This window comes from Oncorhynchus keta, chromosome 18, assembly GCF_023373465.1.
Source record: "Oncorhynchus keta strain PuntledgeMale-10-30-2019 chromosome 18, Oket_V2, whole genome shotgun sequence".
Lineage (NCBI taxonomy): Eukaryota > Metazoa > Chordata > Actinopteri > Salmoniformes > Salmonidae > Oncorhynchus > Oncorhynchus keta.
Genome location: NC_068438.1, coordinates 37417385 through 37431553, shown reverse-complemented (window position 1 = coordinate 37431553; position 14169 = coordinate 37417385). Strand labels below are relative to the sequence as shown.

At 39.3% G+C, this 14169-nt stretch overlaps 2 protein-coding genes across 2 annotated transcripts in view; one reads left to right on the top strand and one right to left on the bottom strand.

Moving 5' to 3' along the window:
* Nucleotides 1–5247: 5247 nt before the first annotated feature.
* On the bottom strand, nt 5248–9297 carry LOC118397574 (rho-related GTP-binding protein RhoG-like). Its single transcript, XM_035792481.2, has 2 exons — nt 9145–9297; nt 5248–8040 (listed from the first exon to the last, which is right to left on the bottom strand). The coding sequence occupies exon 2, from the start codon at nt 8012–8014 to the stop codon at nt 7439–7441; it is 576 nt and encodes a 191-aa protein (XP_035648374.1). The 5' UTR covers nt 8015–8040; nt 9145–9297; the 3' UTR covers nt 5248–7438.
* A 2930-nt stretch (nt 9298–12227) lies between these two features.
* The window catches only part of stim1a (stromal interaction molecule 1a), an 85387-nt gene continuing 83445 nt past the window's right edge, over nt 12228–14169 (top strand). Inside the window, exons 1-2 of the mRNA XM_035792480.2 lie at nt 12228–12735; nt 13323–13446. Of these exons, the coding sequence (XP_035648373.1) occupies nt 13335–13446 (112 nt within the window). The 5' untranslated portion in view covers nt 12228–12735; nt 13323–13334. The remainder of the gene's footprint in view (nt 12736–13322; nt 13447–14169) is intronic.

Here is a 14169-nt window from a genome sequence, read left to right as displayed (position 1 = left end):
TAAGCAACTCTGCTGAAATCCAGTTTCATTGCGCACTCTTGGTCGTCACTAGTTACCACAGCCACAAAGTAATAATTCTACTATTCTCTGCTTAAAATATGATTTTAAACCTAACTTTTTACGCTGTAGCCAATTTTGACTTTGTGGCTGTGTTAACTAGTGGACTATGGCAATTACATGTCGTGCAAGGAGTGGAATGTTAGCTAAAAAGACTGGTACCCATAAGGGCGAAGTATTAGGCTGCCACTACTGTATGTCAGACATGTTTTATGGGCAATTACCATTGGATAATAGTTTGATATGGAGCTTGTAATCGCTTTTCATGATAACCTACTGTGGCCATTTTAGGGTAGGACCAGTACATCATGTTGCTTGAGACACAGTGATCTGCAATATAAATAGTATTTGTGGAAGGATGTGGCAGAAACTGTTTTTACAGCAGCTGCAATGTGTTACTTGATGTCTCATCTCGACAGTTTCTCAGAGGGCTTAATTAAGCAGGTTCATTGTGTTCCTCATCAAGTAATACTAGCTAAATTAAATGTTTTAATTCTTCAAGTTATAAAGTAGGAAATTAAAATTGCATAGTACAATCACACTGTAGTTGAGTCTAGCAAAAAACAAGCCATGAGGTCAAAGGAATTGTCTGTAGAGCTCCAAGACAGGATTTTGTCGGCACAGATCTGGGGAAGGGTACCAAAACATGGCAAATCAAATCTAATCAAACTGTATTGGTTATATAGCAGATGCTAATGCGAGTGTAGCGAAATGCTTGTGTTTCTAGTTCCGACAGTGCAGTAATATCTAACAAGTAATCTCACAATTCCCCAACATCTACCTAATACAAACAAATCTGAAGCGGTGAATGAGAATATGTACATTTAAATATATGGATTAGCGATGGCCGAGTGGCATAGGCAAGGTGCAATAGATGGTATAAAATACAGTATATACAGTAAGTCATGTAAGATATGTAAGCATTATTCAAGTGGCATTATTTAAAGTGGCATTGTTTAAAGTGACTTGTGATCCATTTATTAAAGTGGCCAGTGATTGGGTCTCAATGTAGGCAGCAGCCTTCTGAGTTAGTGATGGCTGTTTAGCAGTCTGATGGACTTGAGATAGAAGCTGTTTTTCAGTCTCTCGGTCCCAGCTTTGATGCACCTGTACTAACCTGGCCTTCTGGATGGTAGCGGTGTGAACAGTGGGAAAAATCAAGGGGTCCGAATACTTTCCGAAAACACTATATATTTATTAGCTCACCTTAACTGACAGCTCTATGAAACGCCCATGTCAAGCAACTTGGATCCAGCGGACAGTGTTGCAATAAAATCCTCTCAAGCAAATTTGGTGATACACAGAGCAACTCAAACATCCTTTTTTAAATTTGAGCCTACAGCTTGGCATGTATCTTGTGATGCGGTTCACAGCAGCACTGACGGATGTGTTGACTTGACAACTGCATCAGGGTTTTGAACAACCCTTCCCCCCTTTTGGCTGGCGGAAGACCTAGCTAGCCAGTAACTAGCTAACATCAGACACAGATGACGACCTGGCTAGCCACTATAGCTAACATCAGACACAGATGAAGACCTGGCTAGCCAGTAACTAGCTAACATCAGACACAGATGAAAACCTGGCTAGCCACTATAGCTAACATCAAACACAGATGAAATGGGAAACATATCTTTGCCATAGATGAATAGGGCAAACTTTTAATTATATTTGCTGACATTCTACAGTCACATTTTGGCACCAGTAGACTAGTTATCTAGCTATATAAACCACGCCCCTCTGCAAACACACCTTCTCCGATGCTGGTTACAAGGGGGTCACTTTTTAAATTAGGTAACAGAATATCATGTTACCATTGGTGTATTACAATGAGAGGTAAGGTGATGTCACCTTGTTCCCTTAATAATGAATCCAAGTGTTTGACGTGGGGGAGGGGGCCAGTAACTTTATGATCATACTTTGGTGATCATACTTTGAACTGGTTTCCTTCAAACTTCATCCAATTTCTTGACAAAGATTATTTAATAAGCATTAGATACAAAATCCTATTTTGCTTTTACATTTTTTGTTAAAGTGTTAGTCTCCTGTCTTTCCTAACCTCTACAGGCTACACTTTTTTCACCCTTTTCGAGTATTGTGTGGTGTTCTCCAACATGGCCTTCCACCTAACAGCCTTCTGGGAATTTAAGAGCAGAGAGATAGTGGTCATTTCCCAGAGGAATGCAAATACTTTGGACTGGGCAACAGAGGGTCAGGTGAAAGGGGTCCAACCACTCAGGACACACCTAGCAGAGATGACACTGTCACTGAGGAGGAGGAGCAGGAAGAGAGCACCTTCTCCCATGTATTAACATGATGGTGGATGTCATAACTGTAAATAATAATTTTATTTATCTGGACTGCAACCTATAATTCAATCCCACTGTACCAACATGTTGATAATGTTGATATTTAACATGTGATAAATGACACACTTAGAGTGCTCTATGATCTGGGACAGTGGGACCACTTGATCACCTTGACTTATGAGTATGTCCATATGTAGTCATGCTCACATGTCTATTACTTGTCACTTGTGAAATTTCAGAGATTTTATTTTTATGCCTCTCCTGTGAAGTAGTGACATGCGATATACACCTAGCTTTTTGAAACGGGTCACAAATGCTGACTGTTGCCAATGATGTGATCTGAAGAGTGTCTTCAGATCTTTGTAGAAAAGAGTTTTACCTGCAACTGTGGACAAATGCAAATATGATATTGTATACTGAACAAAAATATAAACACATGCAACAATTTCAAAGAGTTTACTGAGTTACAGTTCATATAAGGAAATCAGTCAATTCAAATAAATTCATTAGGCCCTAATCTATGGATTTCACATGACTGGGCAGGGGCGCAGCCGTGGGTTGGTCTGGGAGGGCATAGGCCCACCCACGTTGGAGCCAGGCCCACCAACTGGAGAGCCAGGCCCAGCCAATGAGAATACATTTTTCCCTACAGAAGGGCTTTATTACAGACAGAAATAATCCTCAGTTTCTTCAGCTGTCCAGGTGGCTGGTCTCAGACGATCCCGCAGGTGAAGAAGCCGGATGTGGAGGTCCTGGGTTGGCGTGGTTACACGTGGTCTACTGTTGTGAGGCCAGTTGGAAGTACTGCCACATTCTCTAAAATGACATTGGAGGTGGCTTATGGTAGGGAAATTAATATTAAATTATATGGCAACAGCTCTGGTGGATATTTCTGCTGTCAGCATGGCAATTGCACACTCCCTCAACTTCAGACATTTGTGGCATTGTGTCGTGTGACTGCACATTTTGGAGTGGCCTTTTACTGTCCCCAGCACAAGATGCACCTGTGTAATGATCATTCTGTTTAATCAGCTCCTTGATATACCACACCTGACAAGTGGATAGATTATCTTGGCAAAAGAGAAATTCTCACTAACAGGGATAGAAACCAATTTGTTCACAACATTTGAGAGAAATAAGCTTTTTGTGCATATGGAACCTTTCTGGGATCTTTTATTTCAGCTCATGTTGCATTTATATTTTTGTTCAGTATATATTCTCAGGCAGAGAGAGACATCTTAACCTCTAGTGACACCCTGTCCCGTGAACGGGACCGTTGTCATCATCTGACACTAATTAGCATAACACAACGGACATAAATCTTCCTAGAAAATCTTCCTATCATTAAAATCACAAGTGAAATATATTGGAACACAGCTTGGCCTTTTGCTAATCACCCTGTCATCTCAGATTTTTAAAATATGCTTTACAGCCAAAGCTAGACAAGCATTTGTGTACGTTTATCGATAGCCTAGCATAGCATTATGGCTTGCTAGCAGCAGGCAACCTTGTCACGAAAATCAGAAAAGCAATCAAATTAAATGGTTTACCTTTGAACTTCGGATGTTTTCACTCACGAGACTCCCAGGTAGATAGCCAAAGTTAATTTTCCCCAAATATTATTTTTGTAGGCGAAATAGCTCCGTTTGTTCTTCAGGTTTGGCTGAGAAATCGACCGAAAATGCAGAAAAATATTCAAAATTAGCTCCATAATATCGACAGAAACATGGCAAACGTTGTTTATAATCAATCCTCAAGGTGTTTTTCAAATATCTATATTCGATAATATATCAACCGGGACAATTGGTTTTTCAGTAGAAGAGATTGGAATAATGGCTACCTCTGTATTTTACGCAAGAATTTCTCTGGGAGCATCAGGTGACCACTTGCGCAATGAAGCTGCCTACGGGTATTCTTCAACATAAATTGTAAAACTACGTCACAATGCTGTAGACACGTTGGGGAATACGTAGAACGTGTAATCTGGTTGATAGGACATTCACAGCTCAATAGGGACGCATCGGAACGCAGGGCTTTCAAAAGATGAGTCACTTCCGGATTGGATTTTTCTCAGGCTTTCGCCTGTAACATCAGTTCTGTTATACTCACAGACAACATTTTTACAGTTTTGGAAACTTTAGAGTGTTTTCTATCCTAAGCTGTCAATTATATGCATTTTCTAGCATCTTGTCCTGACAAAATATCCCGTTTAATTTGGGAACGTTATTTTTCCAAAAATGAAAATACTGCCCCCTAGTACCAACAGGTTTTAAATGTAATAATAGCCTAATAGTGATAAACATTTAGCTTTATTAAACAATTATTTCGGAAATGTTGAGTTCCACCATTACATGCTTATTAGTGAGTAAGTGAGTCAGTCAGTGAGGTCCACAACCTAAATTAAGGAAGTTACAAATAAATGTTCTTCCTCATTTGTAGAGAGAGAGTGAGAGAGAGAGAGAGAGAGAGAGAGAGAGAGAGAGAGAGAGAGAGAGAGAGAGAGAGAGAGAGAGAGAGAGAGAGAGAGAGAGAGAGAGACTAGTAGATTGGGGTGTTGTATACAGTAACAATATATACTGTACTGAAACAGTAAGGAGATCTATCTGTATGTCCCTCTACTGTTCTCACACAAAGAGTTGTCTGTGTATCCAGCACCCAGAGCAGAGGCCTTATTTCACTGTCAAATGAGTCCAGTGGCCTGAAGTATGGGAGAGGACAGTGATGTTTGGGCATCACATGAAAATACATCTTTGACAACTCTGTAACAGCCAGCTGGATAATTTCACTTCCATTCTCAGGCAAATCAGGGACTTCATCATTGTTCAGCAGCTGTTTCTATCACATCCCATGCCTCCCTTGGAAAGGTATTGGTATTCTTGAAGTATCAATTTGAGACACATTTATTTGATGTTGCTTATGATAAGAATAAAGATATGTCACATTAATCTACACTACAGTTTGTACACAATTTCCATATCTCATTTATAACAGTAGATGTAATAATAATCATTTGGTGGGTGCTTATATTTGTCCTATTCCACACATGTACGAGTATGTATTAATAAGCATGTGTGAATTGGAAATGTGTTTTTTGCATATCCGAACTCTCCCTGAGAAACCCTCGGAGAGTGGGGTCATGGCCAGGCCTTCTCAACATAGTTACACAACCTTAAAACAACCAGAACCCCAAAATAACAAAATAGACGGCAAGCTATGGACTTTCAGAGGGAAGTTACAACCAGGTTCCCTTTTTTGCTCTCTCTCTCTCTCTCTCTCTCTCTCTCTCTCTCTCTCTCTCTCTCTCTCTCTCTCTCTCTCTCAAACACACACTGACTAATGACCGCAATAGGAAAATCAGCCTATGCATTTCTTATCAAAGACCTCTCTGCATTTCCTCTTTGTGTCCAGTATTCAACACAATCAGACAGAGTAGACGAGCACTAACTTGGTGGCTTGATAGTCACACACAGCACACAAAACAACTGATGGTGTAGAAAAACCTTCTTCTATGTTAGATTTAAAAAAAGAATGTTTTAAACCCACTATACAGTACATTGTAAAACAGATATAATGGGAGAATTGGTATGTAGCCCTTTCCTGCAGTCAAATGACATAGTGGCTTCATGGGTGGAATGATATTAATAATTTTCATAATTAATAAACATTCTTTTTTTATTTAAGTTGCCATTATTTTAAAAAAGCAGCTGAAAATGTTTCTACAGTATGTCAAACGGTTTTGTTATATTTCAGTCTTCTGTGATGTATATAACGTTTAAAATAGGATGCAAACTCAAAATTGAATACATTTCAACTCTATATCGGACATGGTACAGGCGTCTTATTTTTTTAAGCCCGTAGGTCTATACTTTTGTTTCAAAGTAGATTTGTTTAAGACTACTAAGAAATTGTGTGATCCTGTTTTCGCCCACTGCAGTAAATTCAGTAAATTCAATTCCTGATATTATCTTTTTACACATGCATTATTTAATTATTTTTGTAAAGGCCATACATGTCCAAATTTGACAGTTATTCAAACACAGATACATGAGAGAATGTATCTCCCATCAAGTCTCAGGCTTTGTTTGTCAATTGCTTTAAAGGAAGAGGGCAAAATCATGGATATACAAAAGCAAGGATTCGGACAGACAAAGCAAGGCCCTTCTCGCCGACCTAACACTGGGTCAGTTTTGAAGCATGCATCTTGAGCCAATGCCTCAAAGATCCCCTTTTTTCTTAATGAAGTCTTGATATCACAGTGTTTGTTAATGGCAGTACAACAAAAACATATTTCACAATAAAATCAACTCCAATGGTTTACACACATTAAATTAATTAATATTGTTCTATTGGATATGCATCTGTGATAGTATCTCTACTGCCTTTACACACAGGGTTTCATACTGCCTTAATAATAGCACACTGTCTTTATAGCATACAAAGCCTGCATTTTCTATGGTAGAGTAGGTCAGGGCATGACTAGGGGTTTTAGTCTAGTTTATTATTGATATGTGGGGTTCTAGGTTTAATTTTCTATGTTGGTGTTTGTATATGATTCCCAATTAGAGGCAGCTGGTAATCGTTGTCTCTAATTGGGGATCATACTTAAGTGGCATTTTTCCACCTGTGGGTTATGGGATATTGTTTATGTTTCTGTGTTTTGACTTAATGCACGTAGCATCTCGTTGGTCACGTTTTGTTGTTTATGTCTTTATTTGTTTTGTTCTAGGTTTTTCACTTTAATAAATTATGTGGAAACCATATCGCGCTGCAGCTTGGTCCAACCATTATTACGACGAACGTGACACACACAGGGTTTCCTACTGCCTTTACAATAGCACACAGAGTTTCTACTGCCTTTATAATAGCACACAGGGTTTCCTACTGCCTTTACAATAGCACACAGGGTTTCCTACTGCCTTTTCAATTAGCACACAGGGTTTCCTACTGCCTTTACAATAGCACACAGGGTTTCCTACTGCCTTTACAATAGCACGCAGGGTTTCCTACTGCCTTTACAATTAGCACACAGGGTTTCCTACTGCCTTCATAATAGCACACAGGGTTTCATACTGCCTTTATAATAGCACACATGGTTTCTTGGTGGCGACAGGTTGTGGGTTGAGAAAGGCTCGCACACCCTCAGCGAACACTTCTTTGATTCCATCTTGGTTGAGGGCAGAGCATTCGAGGTACTTGATGGCTTGGATCTGCCTGGCCAGGGCGGTGCCCTGCTGTTGGGTGATGGTCATCTGGTTCTGATCCTTTAGCTTCTTCAACACCTCCGGGTCATTACGCAGGTCCTTCTTGGTGCCCACCAGCAGAATGGGCGTATTGGGACAGTGGTGGGTGACCTCTGGGTGCCACTTGTGCTTGATGTTCTCAAAGGAGGGAGGGCTGGCAATGGAGAAGCAGATGACAAACACGTTGGTCTGAGGGTAGGAGAGGGTGCGCAGGCGGTCGTACTCCTCCTGGCCTGCTGTGTCCCACAGGTTGAGGCTAATAGTCCTGCTGTCCACAGTCACCTGGGCGCTGTAGTTGTCAAACACAGTGGGGATGTACTCCTTGGGGAAGGCGTTGGTGGTGTAGGAGATGAGGAGGCAGGTCTTCCCCACTGCACCGTCTCCTACCACCACACACTTGATGCTCTGCATTCTGGCCCCTTCACTGTCTCAGACACCTGGACATGAGAAACACAGAGAGAAATGCACTTTATGCTACAATGTTCAGATGCACTTTACACCAAAAGAGACACTGGCTAGGGCCCAACAAATGTAAACTGTTGAAAAGTAAGGTTTGTGGTTTAAATTGCTCTGACACATTATCAGATATGAACATCACTTTCACGCCCTAGATATCACAGTACAGTTTGACACTTTCTATTCATATCCGTCTTTGTTGATCTATTTTCTTTCATTTCGACTTGAAAATAATGTTTATCTGTGGGCCTCCTTCATTTATAGTTACAGTACAGAAGGCCTATGTTGAATTCAAGTGAGAAAACCGAAACTACAAAATATGGGTGGAGACTGGATAGTATGAAATACATGCAGTAATTGAAATTCATTGTGAGAGAGGAGAGCTGGACTCTTCCCACTACTCTCTGAGAATGTTGGAGAAAATGTGAATATAGCTCAACCCAGCCTACAGGGACCTGAGACTGGGAGCACTGAAATGTACTGCTCTGCACACTGACTGGGGATACTATTTCAAATCCAATAAACCTTTGTATTCATATGACCACTACCACATGCCATTGGTCTATACACTGAATATGTATGATAGATGCATTTCACAGTGCAGGCCATCAACAAGGCCATAGCGTTCTGATAACATATTCTTCTAATATAATTCACCTAGATTATTAGGCTACAATTAAGAAAAGCGCTATGTGTAAATAGGGTATAATAGTACCCCTGAAATGAGAAAATATTTCAACATGAATAACAGTGAATGTTCTTCACCACCATCATCATCATTTCATAGAAAAAGAGCCAAATAAAATCAGTAGAGACAGATATAACTTTGATCAGGCTAAATGAAACACAAAATAACTGTCACAAATAAGTATTACAATAGTGGATTTTAACATTGCTTGCCTATGGTAGGCCTATAGTGTTTTGATATAGAATAGCGCCTTTATAAATTATAACAGCAGTAGGCTACCTCACTTTATGTTGCGTCACTCAAGTGCTTCCGTAAGATTGTGTTCTCAGCCTACATATCTATTATACAGTAGTAGCACATAAAAAACATGCAAAGGTTAAAAACATGTCAGACTCACCAAACATACTATCTTCAGTGGCAGGGTTTGTATGAACATATAGCCTACAATCTGTCTGAGAGAGCGTCACAGTAGTCAAGCAAAGTGTTGCTGTAGTGGAGGAAGTGTGAGTGTTCGCTGAACAGGAAGCTGCTCGAGCAATAATAGCACTGTGAGGAAGTTTGTCTTCTCACCATGACAGCCTGAGCTATTGTTTTAAATAAACGTTGCTGGTAGAATATTAAACAGCATTTTTACATACAATTGTTACCCAATGAATTACCTTATTTTACATTCAAATGTACAGAATAAGAATAACCACATAGAGGCCCATTGCAGTCTAAATGAGTCTTTCCTGTGTGTTGTATCATCTTGTACAACAGCTGATGAAACTAACGCTGCAAACGTGTGATTTTGTCTTATCAGTGTTATTCCTGATAATAGTTCCTGGTTGAAAATACAATCTACACAGGACCTTCTAATCAGCAGGTTTGCATGGGTGGGGATTTCTACTTGCCTGGTGACATCTCCAGTCTGTAAATTGGTTAATAGACAAGAGTTACAGAGAATTTTTTTGTTGCTAAAAAGCTAATTTAAATTTTTTTTTTTTATGGTGAACTATTACAGTAAGGTGCTTAATTGTTACCCAGAAATGATTTTATATTGATATACATGTGGTTGCATTGGGCATTTAAACTGAGAATTCGAGGAAGTATCATTCATCAGCTTATGATATATTATCAGATCAAGGTGTATCATACAGCTGTATTATAAACAGTTGGGATTTCGCATGATAAGGCCTACTGGCTACCACAGTTAGGCTCAGATTTGTTCTGATGGGGGTATTAAGATCATCAGAAGTTGTACCCCCCCACCTGATGGTATGCCTCCCCATAAAATCATGTCTCCCCTACTGTTTTACTGTTAGTGTTGTGTAGCCCACAGCCTCAAGGTGGCATGCTTGAGCTTAGTTGTCTGGAACTGGTGGGTCGATGAGCCCCACCGTTTGTATGTTGTAATAGCCTACATCCACACACCTTTAGGTGGAAGTATAATGTCACAATCAGATTGAAGAAACTGAGCTGCACTTCCTAACCTCCTGCCCAATGTATGACCATATTAGAGAGACATATTTCCCTCAGATTAGACAGATCCACAAAGAATTCGAAAACAAATCCAATTTTGATAAACTCCCATATCTACTGGGTGAAATTCCACAGTGTTCCATCACAGCAGCAAGATTTGTGACCTGTTGCCATACATTCACATTTTACATTTAAGTCATTTAGCAGACGCTCTTATCCAGAGCGACTTACAAATTGGTGCATTCACCTTATGACATCCAGTGGAACTGACACTTTACAATTGCCACAAGAAAAGGGAAACCAGTGAAGAACATGCACCATTGTAAATACAACCCATATTTATGCTCATTTATTTTATCTTGTGTCCTTTAACCATTTCTACATTGTTAAAACACTGTATATATAATATGACATTTGTAATGTCTTTATTTTTTTGAAACTTCTGTATGTGTAATGTTTACTGTTAATTTTTATTGTTTATTTCACTTTATATATTCACTTTATATATTATCTACCTCACTTGCTTTGGCAATGTTAACACATGTTTCCCATGCCAATAAAGCCCTTGAATTGAATTGAATTGAAGAAGTGGGCAGCATAGGCAGCAGTCTTCCAACTATCATTAAAACGATCTTCCGGTAGTCGTGAAGTTGGATCCAATGCGCTGCTCATCATGACTGCTCTACCCATAGACTTAGATAGACATTGCATCATTGTATCTGTTCTTATATGGCGTCTTTGGGAGCACAGGCACCGCCATTGAGGCCATATCCATTTTGAGGTAGTACATTTTCTTATTTTACAACTTCTATGAGTTGGAAAACAAACTGAAAGGGTGCACACTGCCGTCTATAGTGTTTTATTTGAACAAGTATAAGGCCAAGGTTGGTGATATACTGCCACCTGCAGTTATGGTTTCTTCACAAGTATAATTCATTGGCGGATCCCTCCTGGTGACACAGATGGAATAATGTGATCCTTCCTTAAATCATTCGAAAGTCCCGCCCAGTTGACTACTTCAAAATATTAAAAGTCCTGGTGCTGCACATGCTAAAACAAAGTTTTGGGCACTATAGTTTTCTATCTATCTCTATGCCTCAAACACATCCGAACTAATATGTTTGAAGCCAGCATGAGCAACAGCGAGCAACATAAGGCCTAGGCGATTTCCTTAAAAATAAAAACAGGTTACGTGTTGATATTGGTACTAAGTACTGTGTGTGTGTGTGTGTGTGTGTGTGTGTGTGTGTGTGTGTGTGTGTGTGTGTGTGTATATATAAATATATATACATATATATGTATGTATATACATATATATATATATATACACACACACACACACACACACACACACACACACACACACACACACACACACACACACACACACACAGTACTTAAGTAAAATGACTTTAAAGTACTACTTAAACGTTTTCTCTGCTACCGCATGGCAAGTGGTACTGAAGCCATGTGTAGGACCAGAAGACTCCTCAACAGCTTCTACCCCCAAGCCATTAGACTGCTTTATTAATAAAAATCGCTACCGGACAATTTACATTGACACCCCTTTTTACTTAAGTAATTTTCTATAACAATAAAAAAAAATGTTTTACTCATGTTTTACTCAAGTATAACAATTAGGTACTTTTCCACAACAATATATATATATATATATATCATTTGTCATATATGCACTACTTAAGTAAAAAGGGGTGTCAATGTAAATTGTATATATATATATGTATATATATATATGCATTACTTAAGTAAAAAGGGGTGTCAATGTAAATTGTATATATATATGTATATATATATATATTTAAATATATTTTTACCTTCACAATTCGTTTACACCATTTACAGGGCGGAACTCTTATTTTGAAGGATTACTAAAAACACGTGACAGGAAGTGATTTACTAAAATTACTTGATTCACAGGTGAAGCAACCAAGTCCAGAGAATTGAACGAGTCAGCTCCAAAGCCAGGAGTTTAAGCTTTTTTGAGTGTGTGGGGGGAGGAGGAGGAGGAGGAGGGGGGGGAAACCAGCTGTAGCAGACATGTAGTTCGTCAATGACAATCGCTCTGTGTTTGAATCAATCATAAGTACTTTTTTCTTTACTCGAGTGTATTTTATCCAGTAAATTGACGTAAGAGGACGGATTGGCTTGCGTTCTGTCATTGTGTATAGCTCGTGTGCTATGATTAGCTGCTGACAATGATCTGAAGTCTGCTGTGCTAGTCGATTGGTGAGCGAGCTGAAGACGGGACCGGAACCATTACGTTACTTAGTTATCTTTATCCTCGTGTCTGTGTTATTCGACCACCTCGGCCCTTGCCTTGGATTGCCATTAGCGGACTAAACAGAGCGGAAAATCATTTGTCATATGCAGCTAATTTAGTTTTTTAATCCATGGAGTACAGAGGGGTTTCTCTTTGCAGTTTGGACCTACGATTGATGACGTGCCTTTGATTCTACTGTAACCACGAAAGTTGTAATAAGAGCATCAAATGCAAAAGTATTGAAAGGTAAAAAACTACAATTTCATGCCTACCTATAAAATCATGGAACAACCCGATTATGAACGGTATTCAGGCCTGCCTGTCAAAATCACTTATGTTTTGATAAGGTTGGTTAGCTAGCCATTTGTTATTGTTAATTAGCTGTTAACGCGTTAGCTATGATTGCTTGTGAACCATATCCAGCTAATATTGTCTTGTAATGATTTTATTGAAATAGCTAAACATGTTAATTGTTTGCTAGTAGTATTATGGTCATGATAATGTTTAGCATGAGTCAACCACTGATTTTTGTTAGGGGCTGTAGTACAGGCTCTACCTGCCTACGTGACTTCTATACTGAGTAACTAGCCAAGTTAATGTCCCAGATATGGGCTACCAATCCTCCTTGTCCGATGATAGTTTGCTTGTAAAGTTTCCGATGTGATCTCATTTGACAATTTCTAGTTAATTATTTTAGATTGTAATAATAATTTAAGTCATTGGTTTGAAATCTGAAGTTCAGTCATAGTTAAAAAACTAGGCTAGTACAGTATCTAACGTTATACATTCATGAGAGATGTCACTAAAACATTTCTTCTCCACCCTCTTCCTAGCAAACCTCCATTATGGATTTCAGCAAATCGTTGACCTTGTGGATTGTATGCTTATGCCTCCTGAGCGAAAGTTGTAGGGTCCAAGCCAGCTCAGACCACCATCATATTGATAATGGTGTGTCAGGTATGTAAATATCATTGAGAAATGTCCAAACATTATGACACGCCTGCAAGTGTGTGTTCATACAATACTCCATACACAAAGTGATCAAAATTGGTCACTTGTTAACTTTTGTTGCATTCAGTGCACTAGTATCTCCAGTGACATTTTTTTTGTATTTAGAAATTGTGCCAGCTCTAAATGCAGCCATGCTGAGAATAGTTAGGGTATGCATTCTCCATTAAGCTCTGTCCTCGGGTGATCATGGCACACAGTCAAGTCAGGGAGTCTGGCATCTTGGTAGTGTTTTTTTTCTTGTCGATTTGACAAGTCAGTCAAAATGTATATTTAGTTATCGTCACTAGTTTTGCCACAGCATTCAATAGAATTCCAAAACGGAATGTGTGACACTATTGTCATAAGTTATGTAAACTAAACAATGTGACACTGAAGATGTTTGGGACTTGTAAGGAACATCATATAGGGGTCGAAGCCTCACGTCGGCTACAGTAGTACGCTAGACCGAGTCTATTCATTGTTAGTTAGAGACCAAACCAGTCTCCTCTTGTTCCAGTTTGGGTGGGTATGTATAATAGGTCATATCATATTTATACAGCTGTGGGTGAACTGGGTGCCTGCCCATAAATTTATCAGCACTGTTTATACAGGGCTCCTATGATTGCACATGACCAGTGTTGATGTTGAACTTGTGGCATTTGTAATTTATCATGTAGTGCTATGCTTCCT

Excerpts from the sequence above, each read along its gene's own strand:
- LOC118397574 (XM_035792481.2), bottom strand. The coding sequence starts at position 8,014 with ATGCAGAGCATCAAGTGTGTGGTGGTAGGAGACGGTGCAGTGGGGAAG.